Here is a 26,027-nt window from a genome sequence, read left to right as displayed (position 1 = left end):
TTCTCATCGTTTGGCGAAGAATTTTATGATTGTTTTCTCATCTCGTATACCTTTCTCTTCCATTCCATTCTGATAATATGCGACTCAAGTCGTATATTCATTGTATGAATCTTGGGTTGAACCTCCTTTTTTCCCCTCATGACCGAAGTACGGAATAAAAACGTAAAATGTGCGACATTTTCACCTCCTGAGGCTCCAGGCTCCTTATTCAGGCATCGTCAGGCACCACTGCTTCACCGACTGTTTAGCTCTCGTTTGATTGGGGGGTTTATACATAGTTAATCTGGGTTACGGGACTCTAGTTCTGGGACTTTTTGCGATCTAATTATCGCATGGAGTCATAATAGGGGTGTCATGCATGCACCGAGTCTGTATAGAACCAAGGTGACTATTAAAGACATCATGCATGATTTTGACGTGGAATTAATATCCTGATTCTTAAAGGTTCTATCAAGGGCTCTATATCTTCCAAGGAAGTTAATTATTGAATATGAATAGTTTTCAAACCACTCTGCCTCTCTATTATTTCACTTTGGTTTTAATTCCACTTCCACTTCGAGTTGTACTTTATGCCTCGGTGCGGAAGAATTTTAATCCGGTCCAAAACCACTGCTTATCTAGAAGTACTCGCTTTTCAAGAGCTCACCACTCGCATTTGAATCCTCTCCCTCTACCATACTTTTTCTGAGATCCTCACTGCTACTGAGCTTTCTGAACCCCAATATACCTCTACTGCTACAAACTTCAAAGTTATGGCGTATTCCCCAGCACCCCCGTCTCCCGGGACTGGTTTCGCCTACAACCAACATCCTCGTCGCTCCGCAAGTCCTACTGGAGGCATTTCTGGCTCTGGCCCAGTTTCAAAGCGTGACAAGCGTCGTTCCGCACTGCAAGATCGCTTGCAAGACTTGACTTCGACCTTCAGTGTCAACCGTGATGCTCAGTTTCGCCAACAACTACATTCCCTGCAATGCGACATGACTTTGATTAACAACGCCGAGCCCCTCCAACCTGGCCCCCTTCCCGACTCCGCAGATGAAATTGCTCAGATTATTGAAGAAACTGTTGGCGGCGGTGGTAAATTTGCCAAAGAAATGGCAAGCCTATCCGGAACATGGTACTCGAAATTCGTTCAAGAAGTGAACAGAGTGAAGGAGCAGCGTGATGCCGATTTGGCTAAGCTTATGGTACATGCCCCAAATTTTGCCCAAAAAATACTTTGCCCTAACCCATTTTCTAAGTCTCGCCATGGCAACCACATCGACCGCTACAAGCGTGATTGGGATTTCCGTATGCATTTTGCGCGAGAGGAATTTAAGCAGCTTGCCGTTACCCTCCGCGAGCGTTTGATGCAAGGCGTTTCGGGTAAACGAACTCGTCTGATGCGTGAAAAGGAACATCTTGACATTGCCGATACAAATGCGCTCTTGCTACACCCCAACCAATTCAGCATCACAAACCCCGCCAGTCCTGGCGGCATTCATAGCAATCGCAAAACACGACACACCCGCCACCGAGTTGACCTTGATGAATTTGGAAACGGCATCGGATCAGAACTCAACAAGCGCAAGCGCAAAGCCCCGGAAGAGGATCTGGGATCACCTGTACGTGATACAGGTGGCACGACTCCTGCCGAGCGGTCCAAGGCGTACCTGGAAAAGCAAACTGCGCCCACCTACTCCATCCACTCTCTGTTCACCGACAAAGAGCTCAGCGCACATGCCAACCAGGCACACATCGCTGCACTCCACTTCTTCTCAACTTCCAAGCGTGCAGACCAATCCGGTGCTATCACCAATGGCAATAACACCGACGCTGAGGATACGCCCGAGGGAACTGGTCACGAGGATAATGGAACTCCCGCGACTGATATGATCCGTACTGCCAGTCACAACTTCCACCAGACTCGCTCTACCCGCACTACCGCGGCGCATAGTGCTCTCAGCGCTCTTGCCGAGCTGGCGGATAAGCCAGCCACCCGTCCGGCCCTTCCTTACCACGCACTGGCTAACTACCATGCGCGCCCCAATGGCAATGCGCCGCCTCTTACCTCGCTCCTTAACGACGAAGTAGATGATGACTGTGCCCGGCTGGACCGGCTAGGTGATAAATCTTCCGGGTGGATCGACTCCGGCTTGATCGAAATCGTGACAGCTTCGCTGCCGTCCGAGCCCGTTGATGGCCATGCGCCGAACCCGGATGTTTTTAGTTCCCTCCATCCTGATTTCCCTGCCCCTATGGGGATGCAGCTGCTTCCGGCCCGGCCATCCACAGGCTTTGAGATGTTCCAATCTCAAGGGATGGAGCGGGAGCGAAGTAGCAAGCGGACACGACACCACTGATTGGGATTGGGATATATCTGCTGCGCGGATGCCTCTTCGTATTTTGTTCCCTTTTCTTTCTTTTTCTGCCTTTTTTTTTCTCTTGAGATTCTTCCAATTTTGGATAGGGAGGGGCGTTGAGTGGCGGTTATTGATTACTTTTTTTCACTTTTTTCTTCTTTTAATTTCACTTTTCGCTCTTTTGGCCTTCTTGTTTAGAGGCTAGTGGCGATTTGCATAATGATAGATTTCGACCAAGTTTCTCCTTCGAATCGTTCCCTTCTCACTTAACCCACTAAGGTTCTTGTCTCTATCATCTCCTCATTTTGATTCTAACTGCGGATCTTGCTTCCATCTTGCTCACCTGCAAAGATTTGAGATAACTAGATAATATCAATATGTCCGGATGATGATAGGCAGTCATTTCAATGCATGCCGCTCCGTTGCACCATGATAACCACAGAATCCTCCGCTCATGAGGAAGGCTACTTAGGTAAGTATAGATCAGCGCCCAAGAAATTCGCAGTCTTCACTTGTTCGCTTGTTCACTAGTCTAATATTCACTGGAATAGTTCAATTCTTACTTCAATGCTCTCGTCTTCAACACTCCAGCCCTAAGGTTAGTCTGCGAGCTTTAACAACTATTGTACATCTTTCACTCTCAGTTCCACCTTCTTTTTACTTCTAAGGTTTTACCTTCACTTCCCTAGATAATCCGCCTCGGCTATCTAGGTCATCATGGGTTCCTGGTTAATACCACCGTCTCTTCTACAACCACTCCGGTCTCCCTGTTCCGGGGGTCGGCAACAGCCCTGGTTAGTGAATTGACTCTGGCCTGATCGAAATTGTGACGGCGCCGCTGCCGTCTGAGTCTCGATGTTCTGATGGCCACGCACCGAATCCGGACTTGTTTAGCTCTTTGCGCCCTGGTTTGCTTGCCCCTATAGGGATGTAGCTTCTTCCAGCTCGGACTTCGACTGGTTTCGAAATATTCCAATCTCAGAGAATACATTCTGAGCGAAGCAGCAAACACACAACGTCATTAGTTGGTTCTGGGGTCCAGCATGTGTGCTCCCTTTATCTTTATACTCTTTTTCGCTTCACTGAAGTCCTGCTTCAATTCTCTAAAGCCACTCACCTACGAGCTTTAGCAGCTATTGTTCCTCTTTCACTCTCACTTTACTTCGAAGTTTTACTCCCTCTTCCGGAGATTAACTAGGTATCAAAACAGGTTTCTGGTAAAGCCACCCCCTTCTTCTACAACTATCCGCTTCTACAAATACTCCAGCCTTTCCCCTCCCAGGATTGGCCACAGATTTAGATCAATTCCGGCCTGATTGAAATCGTAACAGTGTCACTGCCTTCCTAAGCCTGTCGATGAACGCATGCTAAAATCAGAGCTGTTCAGCTCATTACATCCCGATTTCCCCAGCCCTATGGACATGTAATTGCTAACAGCGTGGCCTTCGATTGACTTCGAGATGTTCCAATCTCAGGGCATGGAGCGGGAGAGAAGCAGCAAGCGGAAGCGCTTCTCCTCGGATCAGATCCTGAATCCTCCGGGGTGTTCGTACGACATGTGCGAGAAGTACTTCAAGTGCGATCAAGATGCGCAACCTTTCAAAGAAATAGTGCTCTTCGGAGTTTTTCCAAGACGCGCTGTCACCTGCAGTCACCCGAATTGCGCAAAAACACCATCCTAAGACCCCGAGTTGGTTCCGGTTGCCTGCCGGTTGTCAAGGGTGAGTAAATAGTCGAGATGGACAAAATAGAGTAGGTACACCTCAATACACGAATCAGCTTCCAATCTTGAGGAATTATCTGACGTTTGTCTATTTTAGAACTGGGTTAGGGTTGTAAATATTTATCATCAACGACCGTAGGTATAGTCGATAACGAGTAGATCATACCTAAGTATCAAGAGAAGCGAATGGTAAAATGCCTTTTTTCACATTTTGTTCGTCTTAGATATGCAGTCAATCATTACGTACATGGTCCAATTCCATCAACATGCCACAGTAGTCATGGTCCTAGGGGTTAAACTAGGAGCCAGAGATAAAGATCCATACCGCTGCAGCCGACCCAATTTATCAAGCCCGTTCTGCTTCCCCTTCTGTGTTGGTTTAGGTTTCTGCTCCTCCTTCTGCATCAGTTTCTGATTTATCGCATTCTCCACTGATCGACGCCTTCTCCATGCCTTGCGAAACTGGCTCCGTTCTTCATCCTGCTGCTTCGTCCGCAGGAGCAAAAAGCCCTCGCGGGCTTCTTTCTCGGCATTCAAGATCTGAATCTAATTAGGAAAAAAGATTTGTCAGAATAGACTCAAAAGAGGGTTTCCTTAGCTGTAGATAAGACGGCTAATCAATTCAAAGACGGGGTGAAACAGAAAAACGTCAACGTACATGATCTAGCCATAGTTCTTGCTCTGAGCTCCACGCCTTCTGGCATCTTGCTAGTTGCTTTCGAGCACTGACTAGCTCCTCCTCCTGTTCATTTGTCCAGTGACTCCGCTCAGTGACGACATTGGCCCAGCTGATGACGCGGGCGAGCTGCGGGCACAGGGGTTCATCGTCGGATGCACTTGGCTGGGATTGATAATCCATCGAATTCCTTAGATCCAACTTGGTCTCGCTTAACGTGGAGTTGTCGGCTTTTGCGTCTAGGGGCTGCTTCACCGCTACATGGACGTTGCTTGTGGAGACGTCACGGTGCAGGGATGTGCAGGGGGAGCGGCCACCCAGGTTGAGTTCCAATTCTATGTCGCGCGATTCATCTGGGACTTCTTTGGCCTCATCCTCTTTCTCTTTTCCTTTGCTGGATGCCGAGTTCCTTCGCTTGAAGGAAAGGGTGAAAGGAAGGGCACGTTGGACTAATGTGAAGACCGACATGGATACTTCGGCTTGGCATGGAGGCCGTAGTATAGAGACCTTTTTGAAATGAAAGTAGGAAGAAGAAAGTAGATGTACACAGAAGGAAAGAGAATGTTTTTAATTTTTTTTTTAAATATTATACACTCTCGGGTTGTCCTCCTGGCTTTTTATATGGCCCCTTCGACTTTCATCCCTAACGGTCGTACTTTCGTTCTTGTCTAGACTGGAAGTACAAATCAACAAACGCAGACTTGCAGCACAGACTCACTTGCACGAGAGTGGGGGTATGTACCATGCAAGCCTTGGTGTACGTCAGATACATCTCCTAGTTGGCGAACCTGGTTCCCCTGGTTGGTCCGGCCCGATTGATTGCTGCAGTACCGGTCGAGACTTCAACTTCGGGCTATCCAAAGTGTAGCGCTCGTGTGCCTGACAATTCGTCCATCTCTGTTGGTAGTTGAAGTCAAAATATCCTCAATTCCGAGCTTGAGATTGTGGTTGGGCTGGAGCCATCTGGTAGGAATGCATTCTCCTAGGTTGACAGTGGTTGAAAGTGAAGCCCAAGGTATCCACCTGGGCACTGCCAGTTGTGCACAATCGAATTGTCTATTGCAGGTTGGGAGAAGAAAAGATATCCTTGTCGAATACATGGCAGATACAGGACTTTGATATGCACAAGACACTCGCTTCAAAAAAGAACCAAGAAGAATAAAGGTAGTAGATCCTTGCAACTGTATAACTTCCGAAAAACAAACACCCTTTCCATATCCAAATCCATATCCAAATCCAAGACCCAGGGAATCATAGAAACAAACCACGCTATATCAAAATACTCCATACAAAACACTCATCAAAAAATACATAAGTCATTTAAAGGCGTACTTATCGCAATGTATCAACTGAAGTTCCTCGAACTGCCTTTACTTTCTGCTCCTCTCGTATTTGCTCGCCAATGATAATGCTGATCAACCTCCGATGCAGATCAGCCTCTGTCCAGCCAATATTTCCGGATCCCCCATTCTGCATATTGGCACGAGAAAGCTCATATGTAAAGCGATCAATAATTGCAAATTGTACTTCGGTGATAGGTACCCCGTGGCGGCCATCTGATGCCCAGATCCAGTCACCGATGATCTCATCACGACTCGGTGTATCAAAGTATTTGACGCGCTCTGGATGCCGCTTTGCCATTTGGTAGATGCGCCGAAGAGCCACGTAGTGGGCGTCAGAAAAGTACCCGAAGACCGCGAGGGGTCTTGGCCGCTCTGGTTTATTGTGACTGTCGTCGAGCAGACTGACAGCGTGATCGTGATCATCATCTGCCACTGCATCTTCAGAAACACTTTTCTCAATGGAGAGTTCCCCTATCTCTTCTCGAGGGGGTGAGTTTTCCACCGAATATGCATCTTTGGCGGAATGTATATCATGCTCTAAAGGTGATTCACCATCTGAAGGTGCATCCACCGAAGGTTCAGGGTATTCTTCATCAATCCGAGGAAGGATAGGGTACATTTCAGGTGATTGGATGGAAGGGTCCGGGAGTAGCTCATGCTGAGCATTATCGTGAATTTCTCCAGCCGAATCGATGTCGCCAAGCTCCTCCTTATCGCTCTGATGACTCCCCACCTGTTCTTCGTCGGGGATAACACTGTGGTTATCGTATCTAGACTGGGCGGGGGCTTTCAGCCACCGTGGGGTAAGGCTCGTGATTTTACTGAACCAGGATGATGCTGCAGTGCCGTCCTTTGACGCATGGGGTTCTGGTGTGGCGGCAGAGGAGTTTTCGCGTACCATCTCCATCTCTGGAAGACCAGAATTAGAAACAGAAACCTTATCATCGTCACTTTGCGTAGGTAGATGTTGAGCTACCGCAGGGGAATCCCTCTCTGGAGACTGAGAGATAGGTTGCAGACGAGCTCGCCTATCTGCATTATTCGAGGCAAGGTTGAGAGAGCCATTGATCGATGTGTTTTGGGAGCCGTATCGGCGATCCAGAATACTGCGCGGGGTGCTTGTTCCACTGAAGTAACGAGCGCGATTCGGTGTATCATCTTGGGCTAGGAGCGCAGATAAATCGACCTCTTGGTCACGCAGTTTACGGATATGTGTCGGTTCCAGCCAGGGTTCATTGTCATACTCCATTGTCACGTAGACTGGAGATGAGCTCTGGTGATTTTGGTTGGCGGAAATATCAATCTGCCTCCAAGGACTGGTTTTCCCAGGTGACGCTTCTGGATGATCGATCGAATTTGGAGAGATGTCACTGTTATCCAGAGCCTCTTGTTGCCAGATATCACCGTAGTCATCCCCCTCACCGTCAGCCAAGATTTCTTCATTCCTTCCTTCTTCTTGTGCGATTGAGATTGCCTCGGGCTCAAGCTCGGATCCTGGTTCCGGTTCAGACTCTTGTTCTGCCTCAAATTCCTGTTCTGGAACAGGTTCTGGTTCCCATATTCGACGTTCTGGTCGCGGTTCTGGACGAACCTCTTGTCGCCAGATATCATCAGAAACATCATCATCAATCTCCACTACCTCAGCTTGCTCCAGTTTCGGTTTCGACAGGAGTCCTGGTTCGAAGCCCTCCGGCTCTCCATCGACATAATCGTCATATTCGGAATCATATGGAAAGGCCAGTTCTTCTGGGATGACTTCCTCAACAACCTCAATCTCGGAGTCGTAGTCCACGTGATCATCAAAATTATCGTGAAGATTTTTATCTTCCTCTTGCGGATCATTCTCGTCGCTGTCAATGTATACGGCACGCCCTGCACTCATGGAAGCCTCCGCATGTCGGCTAACCGTTTCTCGCTCCAGTTCCCATTCTGCCTCTTGTCTGGCTCGTATGGAAGCCATAGGGCTGGGCTGTGGTGAGTTTTCTTGCTCAGATTTGTGCGATATTGTTTGAACAACCTCTTCCACTTTCTGCTCTTCTTCCAGTGCCTTCTCTTCCTCCTCATCGGAGACTTCTTCAAAATTTTGGAGTAATTTTGTCCTGCTTTGCTCCTTTGCCGAAGCTGGCTTTGGTGAATCGGTTGCAAAAATTTCAGGATAGAAAAGAGCGGGGGTTGGGATTTGCCTGTTGTGCCTGTCCGATCCTTGTGGCGTATCAGATATAGCTGGCTGTGTAGGAGAAGGTCCATCAGCCACTGGACTCGGTCTTGCCGAACTGTGACTATCAATTTTAAGGTCATCAATCCCAGGAAGCTTGCGTTTCAGGCGCTCGCCGATACGCCCATTGTGCCTGTCCTGTAATATCTTGGTAGGATTGTCCGTAGCTGTCCTAGAACCTGAGCCAAGTCCATGATGTCTTGCTGATGGGAGTGTGTCCAAAGAAATCATCGTAAACCCCTCACTTTCCATGATAGAATCGAACTCCTCGTGATCGTCCGTTGGATCGTGTTCAAAGTTATGATCGTTGGGAGCTGAATTGTCATCTTCACGGTCCTCTATTGCTTGAATTTCTTCCTCAATGGGCGAAGAAGTCGGGGTTGGGGTCGGGTATGTATGTGGTGAAGAAGTGTTGCTAGCAAGGCGTGAAGATCTGCTAGATAGGGCTTGCCTCTCTCGCATGGGCGACGGCATTTTTGATGGAGTGGAGTTAATGCGCTCATCAACGTCTTCAAAGTGATTGATCACAGGAGTGTCATAGTTAGTTCTTCCATACTCATGGCCGGAGGTATGGGTCCAAGTCTCAACACGCGCTGGTGTTGGTCGCAAGTTTGTGAGAGGTAGATCATCCGCTCCAATAGAATCACTATCAGATCCTCCATCGGCAGCAAAGTTTATCGGACTCCATTGGCGGCCAACATTATCGTTGTCGATTGTCAAGTCCATTGGACTGAAATCAGTCTGGGGTGCTGGCGTCGGCTCATCTTCAGCCATGGTGATGTCCGTCATCTGCAGTTTTGGTGTTCCCTTCCTTGGGCGTCCTCGTTTTCGTAATGGGGTTTCGCGTAAGCCAGGAGTATTCCCTGGGCTACCCGGCCACGGTGATCCATTCTGTGCCGGCATACCAGACTTTCGAGGACGTCCACGTCGTTTCGCAGGCGTCTTTTCTATCAATGGGCTCGGTTCATCTTTTAACGGGACCATCGTAGTCATGGTGGAGGGTCGTAGGCGTTTGCGCGACGGGGTACCATGGTTCTCTTCATCTTGCGTCGCCTCTAAAGTGACACGAATGCGCCACGGGCTTACATCGCCGTCAGGCTGAAGAATCTTTTCTGGTGAGAGGGACCTCTGGCGACCATTGAGTTTCATTGTAGGAGAACCAGGGAGTATGACATCGTCGAATCGGATCGATTGCGCGCTCTTCGTAGGACTGAAGCTCAGGCGCGGTCGCTTGGCCGGTGTTTGTTGACGTCTGATGATTGCCGGGGATAGCCAACTTTGGCGACCAGCAAACGGCTTAATAGGCGACGATATTAAATAGTCGGCATCACCTGGAGGACCGAGAATGTCGGGAGAGGAGCTCTGGCTGCGCGATGTAATTGACATGGCGCAGTTGTACTATGGAATCTCGGCACGCGTGTCACTAGGGGGGGGGCTTGGAGGAGAGCGCACCCCTTGGAATGTAAAGTAGTGTACAAGCAAGGCAATAATAGTCTAGAGAAACTGTACAAGTGGCGCATCGATAATCAAAACACCGCGGGGCAAAGCATAAACAAGTCTGCCACTGGGCAGTTGTATGGCTTATGTAAGATTGCCCGGAGAGGCAATACTGTACTTCGTCGTAAATATTCACCTTTTCTTCTGCTCCACACATCTACTGAGATATTTGGTAGCTTCTTTTAGAATACCCAATGTCTCAATTCAGCTCGACATCTGATATATCCATAGCTACCTAGTGTCACGATACCAGACTCGATCGAAATGAGCTCTACTCGCAAGGTCAGAACATCACCTTTCCAACCTCGGAGAGAAAACCTGATCTTTGAAGGCATAACATATAAGTTATCGAGTCATCACCATATAACCTTGGAACCTAGCAAGGTACTATTATAAATGAAACCAATGGGGAAATAAGATCTACAGCTTGAATCCACTTTCCGGAGTTTTACTGAATCAGTTCCCACCAGTTGAGCTTACCTACGTAGAGGACTCTTGCCTTCCAGGGGCTCGGATCTTCCCCCCTCATCGTCTATTGTTGGTACATCCAATAATTGATCTTAAATCACTTTTACTTTCCTACTTTCGGATAAAATCCATTTTTTAGTAGACTTTTACCCCGGTTTCTCCACTCCGTTCTAAGGGGGTAGATGCGGAGGTGAAAAAGACTGGTCCTGGTTGATATTGCAGATAAAATGCGTGATCATTCCCGCTGTTTCCGCTCATTCTTCTACCCTCCGAGGATCACTGTTCGACTTCTTTTTGTTTACTGCTTCTTCTTTCTCATCGTCACGTCTTGCTTTGGCGTCAGAATGCATATCAAGTCGTACGTAGCAGCTACCATCTATGGGCTGCCTGTCATGGCACAGGCTGCTCCATCCCCTTCATCCTCAGACACGTCGACTTCCTCAGTCTCAAGCGATAGTCCCTTCAGGGAATACACAATTCAGGCAGGTAATATCACCGCCAAGCTCATTCCTCACGGAGCGCGTCTTACCTCCCTCTTGGTCCCGGATCGCAATGGCGATGTCCAAGATGTCATCGTTGGTTATGACGACCCCAAGGAATACCTTCACGACAGCGAGACTAACCGCACCTTCTTCGGTGCGACTGTGGGCCGCTATGCCAACCGAATCAAAAACGGGACTTTCTCTATCGATGGAACGTCTTACCACATTCCGGAAAATGAACACGGTGGCCTTGATGTCCTTCACGGTGGCCCCGTAGGCTATGATATGCGCAATTGGACCGTCACTGCGAATTCTTCATCCTCCGTTACTTTCACTTTACTGGATGAAGGCTTTGAGAACTTTCCTGGCGATGTTCTCTCTCATGCCACGTTCAGTGTCTCCACTGAAAAGACATCTGAAAACCCTAAGGGTCTACCCCAGCTGACTACCAAGCTTGTATCGCTGGCTTTGACCCAAAAAACTCCTATCATGCTTGCCAATCATATCTACTGGAACTTAAACGCATTTAAGGAGCCCAATATCTTGAACAATACCTGGTTGCAATTGCCCCTTTCAAAGCGATTCCTAACCGGAGATACCCTCGAGGTCCCGACTGGCCAAATTCAGGACGTTAATTCAGCTTATGATGGTGCGCTGGACTTCACTGCATCCAAGCTGATTGGCAAGGACATTGGGAAGACTTCTGGTCTGTGTGGTGCGGATTGCACTGGCTATGATACCTGCTGGCTTGTAGACCGCCCGGCTTCATATGCAGCTTCCAACTCGATCGTTCCCTCCTTGCACCTGGCCTCTAATACCACCGGCATCACCTTAGATGTTGCCACTAACCAAGCAGCCCTGCAGATCTACACATGTGGTGGTCAGAACGGCACTATTGCAACCAAGGAGTCACAGGCCAAGCGCAACTTAGCTCAAGATGGCAGCTCCGGTGCGACTCACGTGAACAAATATGGCTGCATCGTCATTGAAACCGAGGACTGGATTGATGGTATCAATCAGCCCCAGTGGGGCCGATCGGATTACCAGATTTTTGGTCCCGACGATGGTCCTGCTTTTAACTGGGCCACCTACCAGTTCGGAACTTTCTAAGGAGAAGTTTCTGCGATAGCGTGATTCTTTCTCAATTTATTGCTACAGCTGATCAAGCGGCATCTATATAATTCAGAGCTTTAATGAAATCAACTCTACCAAGCTGCATATAAAAACGGCGAGGACTCGCGGAACTTGATATTGAAAAGTTGACCATATATTCGACTCAAAAGTGATACTTAGGTGAGATTCAGTGTTTTAACAATGATGAACCTTATGTGAAACCATTATCTACATACCTACTTAGTTATTATTGAACTCTGGAAAGAGCTTCATTTCTAGCACATGTATCATCAATGAATTTAGTTCATATCGAATGTATTAGCTGAAGCAAAGAGCTACTCATATGTGCAGTCTGCACGAATTCGGACATGAACCCTCGAGGTTGGCAGACTATTCCAATGTTCCAGACTACTATGTAAAAAGTAAACACTCTGACTCGTTACATATATCTCATACAGTACCTAGTCAATCACTAACAAACAAACATTGGAATGGTGATCAAAAATGCATCAAGTTTCAAACCATATCATATTAGTAATAACAGGAACCACGTTAGATTTTCCGGGGTAAAAAGTGGAGCATGCGCAAGGACCCACTTTTAAGGAAGCTTAGCACAATATAAATTCAAATCCCTTGTCTTTTTTTCAACAGCTTCAATGCCTCTACGGATACCTTTTGTGGTTAAATAGAAACCCTCAGATGTCCGTATGTCTCTGCAATTGAATTCTCTCATTAATACCTGACGTACCCCGGCTCGATGTGGTGTACAACCTTTGTTTTTAGTCCATGCCGCCGAGTTACATAATTTCCAGAAAAGACCGGGATTGCCTCTGCCAGATCTTACAGATATATCCTGATGGATACAATTCGAGCCAAAGCGGCCGGGTATCTATTATGTGCCAAATGTTAAATAGTAAATGTACAGCATCAGGCCCAGCCTGCCAGAGTCCAGCTCGATCGATCACCAGCCCTTAGACCTGATCGACGATCAGGGACCGCATACTCCGAGTCTCGAATACCGCCAGCAATTCCGTGCTGCAGAAACTTCTCTCGCTCGATCTCTACCATTCCCCGGATCTTGAGGCTAGTTACTAGGCTCGCACCGGCCCAGGGTCCGAGAGATTCAATCTCGCGTAATAAACCCTGAACAGGAGCTCGAGTGTCTTTGTTTTGACGGCGCAGCTTCTGCTCCACAAAGTCCAATTCCGGTTCTTCCTGAGAGGGCTCTGGCCTTTCTACTATTGTTCCTGATGGCGGTTTCTCTCCGTTGGCTTGGGATGAAAGTTTAAGTTCTTCCAGTCGCTGTCGCTGTCGCTCAACGGCTTTGCCTCGAATAGGACTCCATCCGTATCGGTCAATTAACCGAGAAATTTCATGAAGGATACGCTGCCGCAAACCGGGGATTCGAGCTCCACCACCCACAAAGACGATGCGGGACATGCACGTCCCGCGTGCATCAGGTGGCAAAGCTAATAGGGCGTTGTACAGCAGTAATGGAATTGATTTTTCTTCATCATCCAATTCACTTTCTGGGGTGTTTGTTGCCAAAAGCACACGTTCCACCGGCTCTGCCAGGAGGGAAATCGGCACATCGATAAATGCCTGGTTTGGATTGATTGGTGAAGGAATAGAGAGGGTACGAGTTGATTCCTCTTTATTATCAGGCTCTGCACTCGGACTACACCAAGCAAGCCGAGTAGTAATTTCCTCGCAGTATTTGAATCCCACTGAGATCTTATTATTGGTATTTGCTTCGTTGTTTTTGCTGGAAGCCAGACCAGTGAGCAGTCGTCCCATATCTTGAAGCACTGTCTTCATAGCCCTTGTACTTCTTTTTGTCACTATTTCTCGGTACTCGTAGATGCAGGTCACGGTTGTCTCTGCCCATCCAAGGTCCACCACAAGAGCAGACCGCAACCCCGCAGCTGTCGCCGACATGGTTGCGCTTGGTAGAAGTGTGATGCTGGGGAACCGCCAACGGCTGAATAACGTGGAAAGGAGTGCCGATAATAGAGGATGCGGCAGTAGAGAGGGGAGCGCCAGGACCAGACGAGACGGCCCGGCGTCAGTCAACAGATATTGGTTGTATGTGTCTCGAAAAATGCGTTCAATCTTGTCCTCCACTAATCCCAGATCGATTTGTCTCATGTCAGGTCCCCATAATTCATACTCCCTCGACCATTCCTCCGCGTCAATGGGCTCAGCCAAGGGTCCCATACCAGAATCGCCTTCGATCAAACCCCGGTAATCTCCTGCTCTCCTCGACTCTTCTGGTCCGAATCCCACAACGCATATAGGTGCGCTATTGCCTTCAAATCCAGCTCGGAGCCATCGCGCTCCAATTTCAAATATTATCGCATCATCTTCGTTCCGAAAAGAGGAGCCTGGTGATGTTGTGCTGTTGAAGGAGTTATGACCCGAACGAAGTTGCTGTTTTGGCGTATGAGGAGGAGAGGTTGATTTAGCTGATTGAGCATTTCGTAAAGTGGATGATGAAGACATTTTTCATTCCTGTAACAGAGGCAATGTAGAGCTATTTTGTGTTGTGTTCGTCCTCGAGTTGGTTAGGTTGCCCCTCAGCAATTGAAGCGCGCGAACAAAACAAAAAAAAGACCCGCTTCAGGGATATGCGAGTCCTGTCTGTGCCATCAAAAGTGATCTTCAACTAGATGAGGAATCCCGAATTTGAGTGATGAGGTATATCAATGGACTGTATTGTTTAATAGTGTTGTGACGTGTCGAGATATGCTAGGGAGGTGCGGATCTACATCGGGCCGTTGGTTTATTTACTTTTCAAACAACCTCGCTATCCCCTCAGTCACTTTTGGTAGCACCACATGGTCTGCTGCAGGTTAATTAATTTTCAAATTTAAACTGGAATATAGATCAAATGGGTATTCCAGGGTAAGTGTCAGGCTTCTCTACTTCTGCACTCTGTCCGCGACGATACAGATAAAACCGACGCGCGCTGGGCATTATCTCGCACAGATTTGAGCAGTTTCGCTAATTAAAGACAGTCTCAAAAATGCCATTGGCAAAGGAGAGCGAATTTCCTTGTCGAAATTGGCCGTAAGTCACTTGGAGCGAACAGCAAAGCCTATTCGTGTTGCGGTCGACATTTCAATATGGCTCTTCCAACTTCAAGCTGGCCGCGGTGGAAAGAACCCTGAGCTACGCACATTATATCGTCGACTTGTTAAATTATTAGCCTTGCCCGTCCATCCTCTTTTTGTATATGATGGCCGACAGAAGCCACCGTTTAAGAGAGGAAAAGCTGTGTCCCCACGAAGTTCTGGTAATGCACCAATCATCCGGCACTCCAAAGATCTTATTGAGTGCTTTCAGTTTCCATGGCATGAAGCCCCTGGTGAGGCTGAAGCGGAATGCGCACGACTGCAACAGGTAGGTATTGTCGATGCAGTTATGAGTGACGACGTTGATACCTTGATGTTTGGGTCAAAGATGACTCTCATGGAATTTTCAAAGGAACCAGGTAGCAAGTCTAAAGCTAAAACGCATGTTACGTGTTATCGCGTCGGCAATGAAGGCCAGGACTCAAATGTATCTCTCAGCCGACCAGGCATGATTTTATTTGCCATGCTCAGTGGTGGCGATTATCTACCAAATGGTGTTCCTAAGTGTGGTCATAAGCTGGCAGCAGAAATTGCCAAAGCTCAGTTTGGTGATGACTTGCTCGCAGATCTGTCACGCTCTTCAGATCCAGATACAGCAGTTAATGAATGGCGGGAAAGGCTGCAGTATGAATTGGAAGAAAATATAAACGGCCACTTTTCGACAAAACATAAGGCTGTTCGCATTCCAGACACGTTTCCGGACCGCACAATCTTTGAGTATTATGCAAATCCAAAGGTCTCTAACGAAGATGAGATGGCCGCTTTGAGAAGTCGTCTAATATCTTCCTGGGATCGTGAGATCGATCCTATGGCAATTCGAAGGTTCGCTGCGGACAAATTCGGGTGGAATTATCAGTCAGGCGCCAGAACGGTAATTAAGCACCTAGCCGAACCTCTCTTTTGCTACAGACTTCGTCTCCAAATGCCTGTAAGGTCTCTATCCTGCCTGTCACAGTCACTAGCACCTAGTTGTGATACACCATGGCTACAGAAAGTATACCGAAGTCGTGAAAGTTTTGACACTGATGGGACGACCGAAATTCAGCTAGATATGCTCCCCATTGATGTTGTCGGCATTGATATGCTGGCTGAAGATAAAACCCCAGAGATTGTGCCCTCGCAAAGCAACTTGCTGGAAGAAGATGAAGAAGAGGATCCTGAGGTCGGTGCTGAGGCAATACCCTCATCGCCGTCAAAATCTCGAGTGACAAAAGGATACGACGTTTTTGGTATTGAAAAAGTCTGGGTCTTCAAGTCTGTTGCTAAAATGGGCGTTCCGAATATTGTAAAGAAGTGGGATGATGAAGAAGCCGCAAAGGCAGAGGCGAAGAAAGCTCCCAAGAAGACGGCCAGCCGGCGTACGGGGCTTAAAAAGAAGGGCCCCATCGACTCGGGAATGAAACACGGAAGTATCTTGAAGTATGGAACCCTAACAAAGCAAAAATATGGGTTGTCTTCTTCGAACAAAACGCACATGCTAGAAGCTGCCGCTCCTTCAGCCCCGAATGAAAAGTTGCCTCGAACATCATCATCAAATCCAGAGTACATTGATCTTGAGGATAATGTTAACTCCCCGAGCATGTACTCTCAATCCCGTGATTCCATGCCATTTCACCATACTTCTCGAGAAGTTGATGAGCTAGTTGGTACATTTTCTTCACTGAGTACTGGACCTTCACCATCGAGGGTCAAGCGGCATCCCATAGTCGGAGCTGAAGTTTTGGCCACAAAAGAATCTGATGGGATCTTGTTAAGCTACTCGGTCTCAAAACATGTCACTCCAGTGATCGAATCTGATTCTTTACGAAGACGTCAAGCAGCTCCATCATCCACGCTAAAGAAGCATAACATCTGCAACTCTAAAAAGTCGCCTGAGACTAAGCACACTACAGACAGGCTACATGATGTTGAAGAACTAGAGAAAGCGATCACTGCATTATCATTGTCATTTGATGATGATGATTACCATGTAATCCCATCAGCCCGAGCCCTACAGCAACCTACGTCTTCTACAGAATCAGAATCAGAATCAGGTGTCTACAAATACTCGTCTAGGACACCGAAATCAAAGTCTTTGCTATCATCTGAAACGCTATCTTCGATGGATGATACGATTTCAGCGGATCCTCTGCAACATCGTGATGAGCTAATCCATCCATCAAACCAACCATTGCAGAAAGATCTCAAAAAACCAAAAGCCAGGTCTTGTTCATCTCAAACATCCACTCCTGAATCAATACCAGCGAAAGATCATATTGAAAACATAACGACATGCAATGGCTTCTGGACCGTTGATGCATCTGATGAAGCTACAGTTGATTCCAAGACCGAGACAACAGGTTATTGCGAGAAAGGCAAAGAAAAGAAGAAACGAATTCCGCGAGTGAGCTTCCTCGATATGATATAATGAATGGATTGTTTTTTATACCCGTCCAAAGTTGTTGGGTTTTCTTGTTTATAAATGTGAGATCTTGCATGAATAGCTCCACGTTATCCACTCGAGGGATCCAGTTGGTGTAAAATGGTACATAAGCGCTGACTTTGATCCTATATTTATCAAGGCGCTGTATAGCAAACTTGGACATTTTAATCAAGCATTCGGTATAGGTTCGCCAAAATTGATTGATTCTACATATTCGACCTAGATATAGTCTACTCAAAGTTGAAATGTTGCTGATAAATCTGATACTTAGCGTTTGGGTATACGATGGCATACGAGATGCCAATATAACAGGTAATTAATTATATTAAACGCTCAAAACAGCCAAATCAATCAAGACAGAAAACTGTCTGTATCAGCAAGGAGTCTTTGAGCATGAGTTTTTCTAAGCCAGAAACCGAAGCTGATGCAACACGCGAGGTATCGAAACATTAGACAACAACACTTGATATAAAGTATGTCTGCTGTGCCAAAATGAAAATATTAAGAGAAGAAAGGAAGGGAAAAAGGCAGGGAAAGCAAATGTTCATTATCTTTAACCGAAGACCTTCAAGAATCCCCACAGTCCGAATCCACTTAGAATTGGGATCGTCAGGTTGTCATCCCAGCCCCACAAATCGATGAACTCGCTGCCGGCGGCGACAACACCTGAGACAACGCTCAAGACGCCCAGGGCCAGTGGTCCAGTAATAGTCGTAGATGAGCTGTCGCTAATCTGCCAGCCCAAAAGACCACGGATGAAGTTCGGCAGCAGGTTAAGACGACCTGTGAACATGAACGCACCTTCAGGGTCATTTGGAAAGGTACCAATGTATGGTACAAACCAACCCCAGAAGGTTGCAGCAGTGACGACACCAACAAACCAAGCGGCCATGGTTCCCGCCAAGCTCTTCCCCTTTCGAAGACGCGGGGTATAACAGCCATAGAGACGACCGAACGTAGATGCGGCAGTGTCACACCAGCTAAGAAGAAGTACTCCCATGACACCAACATCCTTGGGGAAGAATCTAAGGACGACATACGCACCAAGGAGATACCATATCACCCCATTGTAGCCGGACACCTCGGTCTCACGCATAAGCGCACCTACGCAGCGTATATATAGCTTGTTAATCTTTTCTGAGCGGTGGCGTAAAATATCTGTGGCGGCAATAGGAACCAATGCTGAGAAAAGGACTGGTGTGATCTGAAGCGGCTGTATACCTTGGATATAGAGTTGAAGTGTCACAAACCCTATCGACACATGCAGGGCCTTGCGAGGAATCTCATGGCGATGAATAAAGTTGCGATAGCGAGAATGTAGAGGAATCAATCCAAGTGGGGATGGCGATCTTGAGATATCCTGTAATGCATCATTTATCTTCGTTGGTGATAAAAGACCGTCGGAACTATTGCCGTTGGCGGTTGGTGGAGAGGCAGGGATTTTCGGATTTGACCGACGAGCCGGTCGTCGTTGGCGCGTAGATTCCCTTGAAGGTGTTGCTGTAGATGATACTTCCTCGGAAACTTGAGGAAGATGTTGTCGGCGCGATGCTGACCGTGTTGTCGGCGCAGAATATCCATCACGTACGTCTGATCTATCGGAAAGGGAAGGCGATGGAGAAGTGACTCGGGGAGTCTCCGGGACAGGATCGGAGGACATATTGGACGCTCTGATAGAAAATGGTGGGAGTACTGAGGCCCAGTTGACTCCAATCAGTGGCCTCACACATATATTTGCACTCTCGTAGGCAAGACTGCCGGGTTTGAGTGGCCTGTTCAGCAACTCAATGATGGGCGACTCTTCAGAAGTGTCACGTTATTTGGCTAGATATATAGCCTTCAAGGGCACAGTATGAACACTTCAATTGAAATATGCACCGTGGATATCTTTCTAATCAAGTATCTCACACAAAAAAAAGAGAAGCAGATGCGCAAGCAAGAGGGAACAATCACCATCGCGATCACCCAGTTTTCCGTCTAATGCCGTTGGGTCACGTGTGCCGTATCTTATCGATAATGAATTTATCTTTTTTTTCTTGCTTCTTTGGACTCGCGATCAAGAAGCTTTTCTACAGATTTCTGGTCTTTTCAAGCTCCCTTAAGGATGGCACCAAAGCCAACTTCATCATCTCGAGCATGGGATAGTCTTAAGCCATCGCTATCAGAATGGACCCTCGAGGCTATGTCCTCAATGGGCTTCGCGCGCATGACTCCAGTACAAGCCTCCACAATTCCTTTATTTATGGCCCACAAGGATGTAGTTGTGGAAGCAGTCACTGGTAGTGGAAAGACCCTTTCATTCTTGATTCCAGTCGTTGAAAAGCTTTTGCGACTTGAGGTGCCTATCAAAAAGCATCATATTGGTGCCATCATCATATCCCCGACAAGGTATGTTGGAATACTTCTCCCTTCTATTATACTATTATTGACTTTCAATTTAGGGAGTTGGCGACACAAATATATCAAGTTCTTCTTTCATTGTTAGAATTTCACCCTCCTTCGGCTGCTGCTATCCATCCACCCGAAGACGATACGCCGCGCCCCAAATCCTCAGCAGTCCTGAGAGTCGTCCCCCAACTGCTATTGGGAGGAACAACATCTCCTGCTGAGGATCTCAGGTCTTTTCTCAAAGAATCGCCGAACGTGTTAGTCTGTACGCCTGGCAGATTACTTGAACTACTTTCGTCGCCCCATGTCCACTGCCCGCAGTCTACATTCGAAATGCTTGTCCTGGACGAAGCCGATAGACTCCTGGATCTGGGTTTTAAGGAGGACCTACAAAGAATTCTGCGTCATCTACCTAAACAGCGCAGAACTGGTCTATTTAGTGCCAGTATCAGCGAAGCCGTTGATCAGATCGTGCGTGTTGGTCTACGCAATCCTGTCAAGGTTGCTGTCAAGGTCAAGGGCGGTTCGGGGGCCGAAGACAAGCGCACACCTGCAAGGTATATTTTTAATATGCTTGATATATGACGATATCAATTCTAATATATTTTATAGTCTACAAATGACCTATCTGACAACGCCCCCAGCATGCAAGTTCTCTGTGTTGAAACAAATACTGTCCTCCATACAGCCCACTCCGCAGAAAACCATCTTTTTTGTGTCAACGTGCTCCAGTGTTGATTACCTGACAATGATACTACCTCTCATCATAGGAGACGAGTTCCTCCTAGTACCTCTCCATGGAAAGCACCCTGCCAAGGCTCGTCAAAAGAATTTCATTCGTTTCACCACCTCTACAACTCCCTCAATCCTCTTGACTACCGACGTTGCATCTCGCGGACTCGATATCCCATCCGTTGATCTAGTCGTGCAGATTGACCCGCCATCCGATCCTAAGACTTTCATTCACCGATGCGGCCGAGCGGGTCGTGCGGGCCGCAGAGGTCTAAGCATTGTTCTTCTTCATCCTGGGCGTGAAGAAGAGTATGTATCCTTTTTGGAAGTGCGCAAAACGCCCGTGGCACCTTTCAATCTCCCAAATCCCATCTCTGATGCAAATGCAGCCACCGCGACGCAGGCGGTTCGTTCGTTGATTCAGCAAGACCGCGCTTTTTACGATAAGGCCCAGCTGGCTTTCGTCAGCTGGTTCCGAGCTTATAGCAAACATCAAGCTAGCAGCATCTTCCGTGTCCCAGATCTCGACTGGGAAGCCCTGGGCAAAGCGTGGGGGCTTCTCAGACTACCCAAGATGCCTGAGCTGCGCAGCTTTACCGGTGACAAAGCATTAGGAGTAAGGATCGACTGGGACAACTACGCATACAAAGACAAACAGCGAGAAAAACGGCGGAAGGAAGTTTTGGAAGAGATTGCCCAAGGAGAGGGCAAGCCTGGGCATGATTCACGCAAACGACCTGCAGGAGAGAGTGTGGCATGGAGCCAGAATCTAGAATCACGCGATAAGAAATTCAGGCGGAAGGAATCTAAACAAGCACGAAAAGAAAAGGAGCGATGGGATCAACTACCGGAAGACGAGAAGCAAAAGGCTCTGGAAACGAAACGGATGGTCGAGGAAATCCGTATGAAGAATGAACAGGAACGGTTATTAAAACAGGCCTCACTCAAGACGGATTCTTCGGGGCATACAGCTGGTGACGATGATTTCGAGGGCTTTCATTAGATTTCAGGTCATGTACGTGCATACGCGTATGTTCGATGTTGATATTAAAATTCCTGAACACTCGATTTAAAGCGTTGTAATAAACATAGAATCTTCATCCAACTTCCTGTCATATAAAGGTTTTCGCTCTCTCTCTCTCTCTCTCTCTCATCTTTCGTCCGACGGTATTATAGCGTGTTTTTAGCATTCGCCTCACTGAAAAACCACAAGATTTTACGAAGTCCACGGGTATCAGTTGTCATTATTTCAAGGGCTAACTTTCTTTATTTGGCCTACTATGCATGCAACGCCTATGTGCCTAGCAAATACTAAATTTCCAAGGTTCTATCTTGATCAGAATTAATAAGACCAAATTTGAAATATGAAATTCAAAACAAATCCCCTTGAAAATTTGGGACTTCTAAGTACAAATAGTAAATTGAAAAACCTATTAACAATGGATATAATCGCTAAAGAAGAGGAAAAAAATCATATCAAAAAGTGCAGTAAAATTACAGGCCCACAGCTCAAACACCTTTCACAAGTTCAAACCAATTCCCTTTTGACCCCATACCTTTTTGACCCAAACTCCCAAGTAAAAGGAAACGTAAATAGTATCGTACAGGACTTGAACCGGTCAAAGGTCTTCCTGGACTTAATCTCTGTCCTCGCTGCAGACTCCAGCTCAAGCTTTTGGTACTCCTCCACTCAAGCCTGCAAAGGCCAGCGCCCAGAGCTCAGCATCCCGAGTGATTCCCTCGGAATTCTGACCCATGACATCGATATCCATAGCATCGATGTCTTGATAAGCCATAACACGCATAGGCATTGGCCACTCCATCTGACGGAAGTCCCCAGTAGGGCAGACTTCCGCCAACCACTCGACCGCCTCCTTCTCAATTGCCTCCTTTTCATTTGCCTCCTTCTCAATTGTATCCTTCTCAATTGTATCCTTCTCAATTGTATCCTTCTCAATCATCTCTTTCTCGCATGCCCGCCGCATAAACTCATGCCCAAGGGTAGTACCAAGGGATTGATTTTTCTTGCGGGTCGGAGCGGGCATACGAGCAGCTTGCCGAATCTTTGGGCTCGACGATTTACCCGCACTTGACAGCCGGCGGGCAACCCGCAACCGACTCGGGGTCTTTGGTTGGTGCTTTTGTGGCACTCGAGTGGCAGTAGGTGACGGTGCGTCTCGGGCGGACTCCGAGACGCACTGTTTCTTGACAACGGGTTCCTCATCTTCGTCGTCCACCTCGAAGTACTTATCCCACATCCCGTAAGAGCAGCCTGGAGGATTCGGGATCCGGTCCGGAGAGAGGCGCTTCCGCTTGTGGCTCACTGAGACCACAGGGCTCTCAGGAGTTCGCTGGACGTCCGTTGCTGGCAATGGAACCTCAACACTTTCAGCGAGGCCAGGGATAAGAGTAGCAAGCTGAAAGAGGGTAGCCTTGCCGCTATCCGTACGGGATTTGCGAGTAAGGTACCGTCTTCCAGAGGTCTCCCCCTTCCCACGACCGTCACCAGCCACTGGGCGGGCACTGCCTCCCAGACCAAGCCCACGGGGTGCTCTACGGCGGCAAGGGGTGGGCGATACGGCCCGCAGCACACTGTCAGATGCGGCGGGCGGTGGGACCGGCGAGTTTACGATGCTGCGCATGTAGTCATAGTAGAACTGTTCAATCGTATTAGCAATGGGTCTATCAAGTCAAATCTAATTTGGGGCACTTACGAAACGGAGGTCTTCCGCGTCCTCACTGTGGGTCATGGTGATAGAGCCAGTAGTAGTTCCAGATGGAACGGCGCTAACAATAGAGATCATATCGGTGTCATTGGCAGCCGGGAGGGAGCTAGAAGCATTTGCCGATGAGACGGTGCTAGAAATAGACACCATACCGGAGCCGGGGGCAGTTCCTAAGAGAGGAGGACTGAAAGTGTCGATCGTAGCACAGCCAGTGGCAGCCGTAGTAGAGCCAGGAGCAATTCCAGAGAGAGGGATGCTGGAAGTGTCGATCATAGCAGAGCCAGTGGCAGCTGGGGTAGAGCTAGAAGCATTTCCCGAGGGGGTGGTGCTAGAAGTAGACACCATACCGGAGCCGGGAGCAATTCCAGAGAGAGGGGTGCTGGAAGTATTGATCGTAGCACAGTCAGTGGCAGCCGGGGTATGGCTAGGAGTAGCCCGGGTAGAGCCAGGAGTAGCCCGAGTAGAGCCAGGAGTAGCCCGAGTAGAGCCAGGAGCAGTTCCAGAGAGAGAAGCGGTGGGGGTATCAATCACAGCAGAGCCAGTGGTTGTTGGAACAAAATTGGAAGCGGTTGCAGAAAGAGGAGTAATGGGATTCTCGATCGTAGCAGAGCCAGTGCTGGTTGGAAAAAAGGTGGAAGCTGTTGCAGAGAGGGGGGTGCTGGGAGTGTCGATCTTATCGGAGACAGTGGCAACCGGGGTAGAGCTAGGAGCAGGAACGGTGCTAGAAGTAGGGATTATACCAGAGCCATTGAGAGCCGGAAGGGAAACAGGAACAGTTCCAGAAAGAGGGGTGCTTGGGGTGTCGATCACAGCAGTGTCAGTGATAGCCGGAACAAAGGTGGAAGCAGCTCCAGAAAGAGCGGTGCTGGAAGTAGTAGCCGTATCGGAGGCAGTAGTAGGCAAGACTGGATTCTTTTTGGCACGAGGCCGACGAGACATGTCGAGTGAGATCAACCCCCCAGGAGGGGGGCGCTGAGACCGGGTGTAGTGCATTTTTCTAAAGAAAAATGCAAAAAGAAAGGTAAGAAGACTGAATCGTTCAAACTTTTTGAAAGCGAAGTGGTTACGAAGCAGTGATTGAAGAAAGAGAAGAAATGGAAGAGGGGCAGATGAGAGCTGTTTTGTTTGGAAATTTGGTGGGGGATGATGTCATAAAACGCTGCTTAAATGGGACAAAAGAAAAAGTCGAAGTGAATTGAAAATTTGCTCGTAGTATTGTTCGCCAACTTGGGAAAGCATTTGGACGCCAAAAGGTTTTGGGCAGAATACTTTCGCGCTTGCGGGCGGTCAGACACTATCTACTCCATACAGAGTAATTACGGGTGACTAGTAAATAACCTTGGAACCTTGGCTTGGAACTACAAACCTCCTACATTTCCTTAACATATTTTGACTGTATATATATCACAAATCTTTGTTTATATGCAGCGAACAAAAGAAGTACGGAGATAGTTTACCCATATATAGAGTGAAGACCTTATCTATTGACTTATTGGCAGCATGCAAGTTCTAAGGATTTCATGCCAAATCTCCTGAGTATCTCAAAGTAAAATGAAAGAAATAATGATATTTATACAAGTCTTATCAGTACATAGGTATTCTTCAGAACAGGAGACTTGGGGTCTCAGCCCTGGGAGCTTTGAATATTGAGGTTCAAATATGCGTATACTCCAACAAATACACCATAAGATGGTCAAATTGTTTGAGAAGCTTTTATAGCGCAATCTCCCCCTTCCATGCGGCCTCAGAAAGACCCAGAGTATCCATCAGGTTTTGCCAGCGAGGCCCACCTCGTTCCTTTCTGCGGACATACTGGAGCAGCTTCTGGCGCTTGTGAACAAGGAGCTGCAAGTTGCGCTTGTTGTGTTTATCCTTATTGGCTGTCTCCAGGTGTCGAGATAGATTCATAATCTTAACAGTCAAGATAGCAACCTGGACTTCTGGAGAGCCAGTATCACGGCCAACGCGTGGTGCCTTTTCGGGGTGAGCAAGGCCGGAAATTTGATTGACGCTAGCTGGTTTTGGTGGAAGGTATGAATCAGTGCTATGACGCCCGAATTCCTCGATACATTTCTGCACGTTCAACCGCAGACGATCTTTGGTATTTCCGTTGTTGAGATTGACGATACGTTGAATTGCATCCTTGGCGTTTATGTGCGATTGTTGATGGTGATCCGCAGCCTCCTTCTCATGCTGTGGGTCAGCTGTGTTGGGATCTGGGTTCTGCAGGGGCTCTGTCAGGTCCCTGGAGAATTCCAATGCGCTGCCGAGTTCATTTGATTTGAGATAGTAGTTGAGACCAGAGGCTGAAGAGAGCTGTGACCCATTTTGAACTGCCTGGATATTTTGGATGAATGATGTGGGCTTGTTTTCCACGGGGTTGCCGAGCGAGGCTTCCCGTTCGGCCTGGAGTGCTGTTTGACGGGAGATATTGGCAGCTTTTCGTTGGCGAGCTTGTGCAATCATGAAAAAATCTGCCTTTCTCGGCGACTTGGCCTGGGTTGATGCCGCTCTCAGGGTAGGTGAGTTTGCCTTTGACAACAGGGCCGGACTTTGTCCGGATATCGTGCCTACAATCGGTCTCCATTAGCATTGGAGCTTGGGGGCTGGGATTAACCAAACATTGGAAGTCGCGAGTAACATACGTGTCAAGGCTTTCAAAGAAGGCTGAATTGAAATACGAGGAGGCATGTTGATCGAATGCGATAATCAATGACCGCCAACCACGAATGATGTTCTTCTCTCATTTACCAGGGCGTTTTTTGG

General features: G+C 47.8%; 13 protein-coding genes across 13 annotated transcripts; 6 read left to right on the top strand and 7 right to left on the bottom strand.

The window, feature by feature from the left end:
* Positions 1–689: 689 nt before the first annotated feature.
* On the top strand, positions 690–2,342 carry N7495_008626 (Sds3 domain-containing protein; the record flags this gene model as incomplete). The annotated part of the gene is made up of 2 exons (XM_057211277.1): positions 690–1,187; positions 1,242–2,342. Coding segments are annotated over 2 exons (1,599 nt in total), but the record flags the coding sequence as incomplete, so codon positions are not given.
* A 429-nt stretch (positions 2,343–2,771) lies between these two features.
* N7495_008625 (uncharacterized protein) lies at positions 2,772–3,160 on the top strand (the record flags this gene model as incomplete). The annotated part of the gene is made up of 3 exons (XM_057211276.1): positions 2,772–2,814; positions 2,894–2,940; positions 3,032–3,160. The coding sequence occupies 3 exons, from the start codon at positions 2,772–2,774 to the stop codon at positions 3,158–3,160; spliced, it is 219 nt and encodes a 72-aa protein (XP_057060819.1).
* Positions 3,161–3,205: 45 nt separating this feature from the next.
* On the top strand, positions 3,206–3,769 carry N7495_008624 (uncharacterized protein; the record flags this gene model as incomplete). The annotated part of the gene is made up of 3 exons (XM_057211275.1): positions 3,206–3,250; positions 3,277–3,387; positions 3,674–3,769. 3 exons carry the CDS (start codon positions 3,206–3,208, stop codon positions 3,767–3,769), a joined length of 252 nt encoding a protein of 83 aa, XP_057060818.1.
* A 422-nt stretch (positions 3,770–4,191) lies between these two features.
* Positions 4,192–5,209, bottom strand: N7495_008623 (uncharacterized protein; the record flags this gene model as incomplete). The annotated part of the gene is made up of 3 exons (XM_057211274.1): positions 4,192–4,231; positions 4,391–4,611; positions 4,724–5,209. 3 exons carry the CDS (start codon positions 5,207–5,209, stop codon positions 4,192–4,194), a joined length of 747 nt encoding a protein of 248 aa, XP_057060817.1.
* Positions 5,210–6,073: 864 nt separating this feature from the next.
* On the bottom strand, positions 6,074–9,685 carry N7495_008622 (putative AT DNA binding protein; the record flags this gene model as incomplete). Its single annotated transcript, XM_057211273.1, has 1 exon — positions 6,074–9,685. The coding sequence occupies one exon, from the start codon at positions 9,683–9,685 to the stop codon at positions 6,074–6,076; it is 3,612 nt and encodes a 1,203-aa protein (XP_057060816.1).
* Positions 9,686–10,608: 923 nt separating this feature from the next.
* On the top strand, positions 10,609–11,856 carry N7495_008621 (aldose epimerase family protein; the record flags this gene model as incomplete). Its single annotated transcript, XM_057211272.1, has 1 exon — positions 10,609–11,856. One exon carries the CDS (start codon positions 10,609–10,611, stop codon positions 11,854–11,856), a length of 1,248 nt encoding a protein of 415 aa, XP_057060815.1.
* A 930-nt stretch (positions 11,857–12,786) lies between these two features.
* Positions 12,787–14,361, bottom strand: N7495_008620 (putative actin-related protein RO7; the record flags this gene model as incomplete). The annotated part of the gene is made up of 1 exon (XM_057211271.1): positions 12,787–14,361. The coding sequence occupies one exon, from the start codon at positions 14,359–14,361 to the stop codon at positions 12,787–12,789; it is 1,575 nt and encodes a 524-aa protein (XP_057060814.1).
* Positions 14,362–14,749: 388 nt separating this feature from the next.
* On the top strand, positions 14,750–17,400 carry N7495_008619 (crossover junction endodeoxyribonuclease; the record flags this gene model as incomplete). Its single annotated transcript, XM_057211270.1, has 2 exons — positions 14,750–14,763; positions 14,877–17,400. The coding sequence occupies 2 exons, from the start codon at positions 14,750–14,752 to the stop codon at positions 17,398–17,400; spliced, it is 2,538 nt and encodes an 845-aa protein (XP_057060813.1).
* Positions 17,401–17,968: 568 nt separating this feature from the next.
* N7495_008618 (diacylglycerol/polyprenol kinase family protein) lies at positions 17,969–19,075 on the bottom strand (the record flags this gene model as incomplete). Its single annotated transcript, XM_057211269.1, has 1 exon — positions 17,969–19,075. The coding sequence occupies one exon, from the start codon at positions 19,073–19,075 to the stop codon at positions 17,969–17,971; it is 1,107 nt and encodes a 368-aa protein (XP_057060812.1).
* A 444-nt stretch (positions 19,076–19,519) lies between these two features.
* spb4 (ATP-dependent RNA helicase SPB4) lies at positions 19,520–21,538 on the top strand (the record flags this gene model as incomplete). Its single annotated transcript, XM_057211268.1, has 3 exons — positions 19,520–19,803; positions 19,857–20,360; positions 20,416–21,538. The coding sequence occupies 3 exons, from the start codon at positions 19,520–19,522 to the stop codon at positions 21,536–21,538; spliced, it is 1,911 nt and encodes a 636-aa protein (XP_057060811.1).
* A 664-nt stretch (positions 21,539–22,202) lies between these two features.
* On the bottom strand, positions 22,203–23,177 carry N7495_008616 (uncharacterized protein; the record flags this gene model as incomplete). Its single annotated transcript, XM_057211267.1, has 1 exon — positions 22,203–23,177. One exon carries the CDS (start codon positions 23,175–23,177, stop codon positions 22,203–22,205), a length of 975 nt encoding a protein of 324 aa, XP_057060810.1.
* A 54-nt stretch (positions 23,178–23,231) lies between these two features.
* On the bottom strand, positions 23,232–24,254 carry N7495_008615 (uncharacterized protein; the record flags this gene model as incomplete). Its single annotated transcript, XM_057211266.1, has 1 exon — positions 23,232–24,254. One exon carries the CDS (start codon positions 24,252–24,254, stop codon positions 23,232–23,234), a length of 1,023 nt encoding a protein of 340 aa, XP_057060809.1.
* Positions 24,255–24,974: 720 nt separating this feature from the next.
* N7495_008614 (mitochondrial 37S ribosomal protein uS15m) lies at positions 24,975–25,952 on the bottom strand (the record flags this gene model as incomplete). Its single annotated transcript, XM_057211265.1, has 2 exons — positions 24,975–25,831; positions 25,907–25,952. 2 exons carry the CDS (start codon positions 25,950–25,952, stop codon positions 24,975–24,977), a joined length of 903 nt encoding a protein of 300 aa, XP_057060808.1.
* Positions 25,953–26,027: the final 75 nt, after the last annotated feature.

The sequence above is a fragment of the Penicillium taxi genome (genome assembly GCF_028828555.1).
Source record: "Penicillium taxi strain IBT 34144 chromosome Unknown utg000005l_segment0_segment0, whole genome shotgun sequence".
In the NCBI taxonomy this organism is placed as follows: Eukaryota; Fungi; Ascomycota; class Eurotiomycetes; order Eurotiales; family Aspergillaceae; genus Penicillium; species Penicillium taxi.
This window is presented reverse-complemented; position numbering and strand designations above follow the sequence as displayed.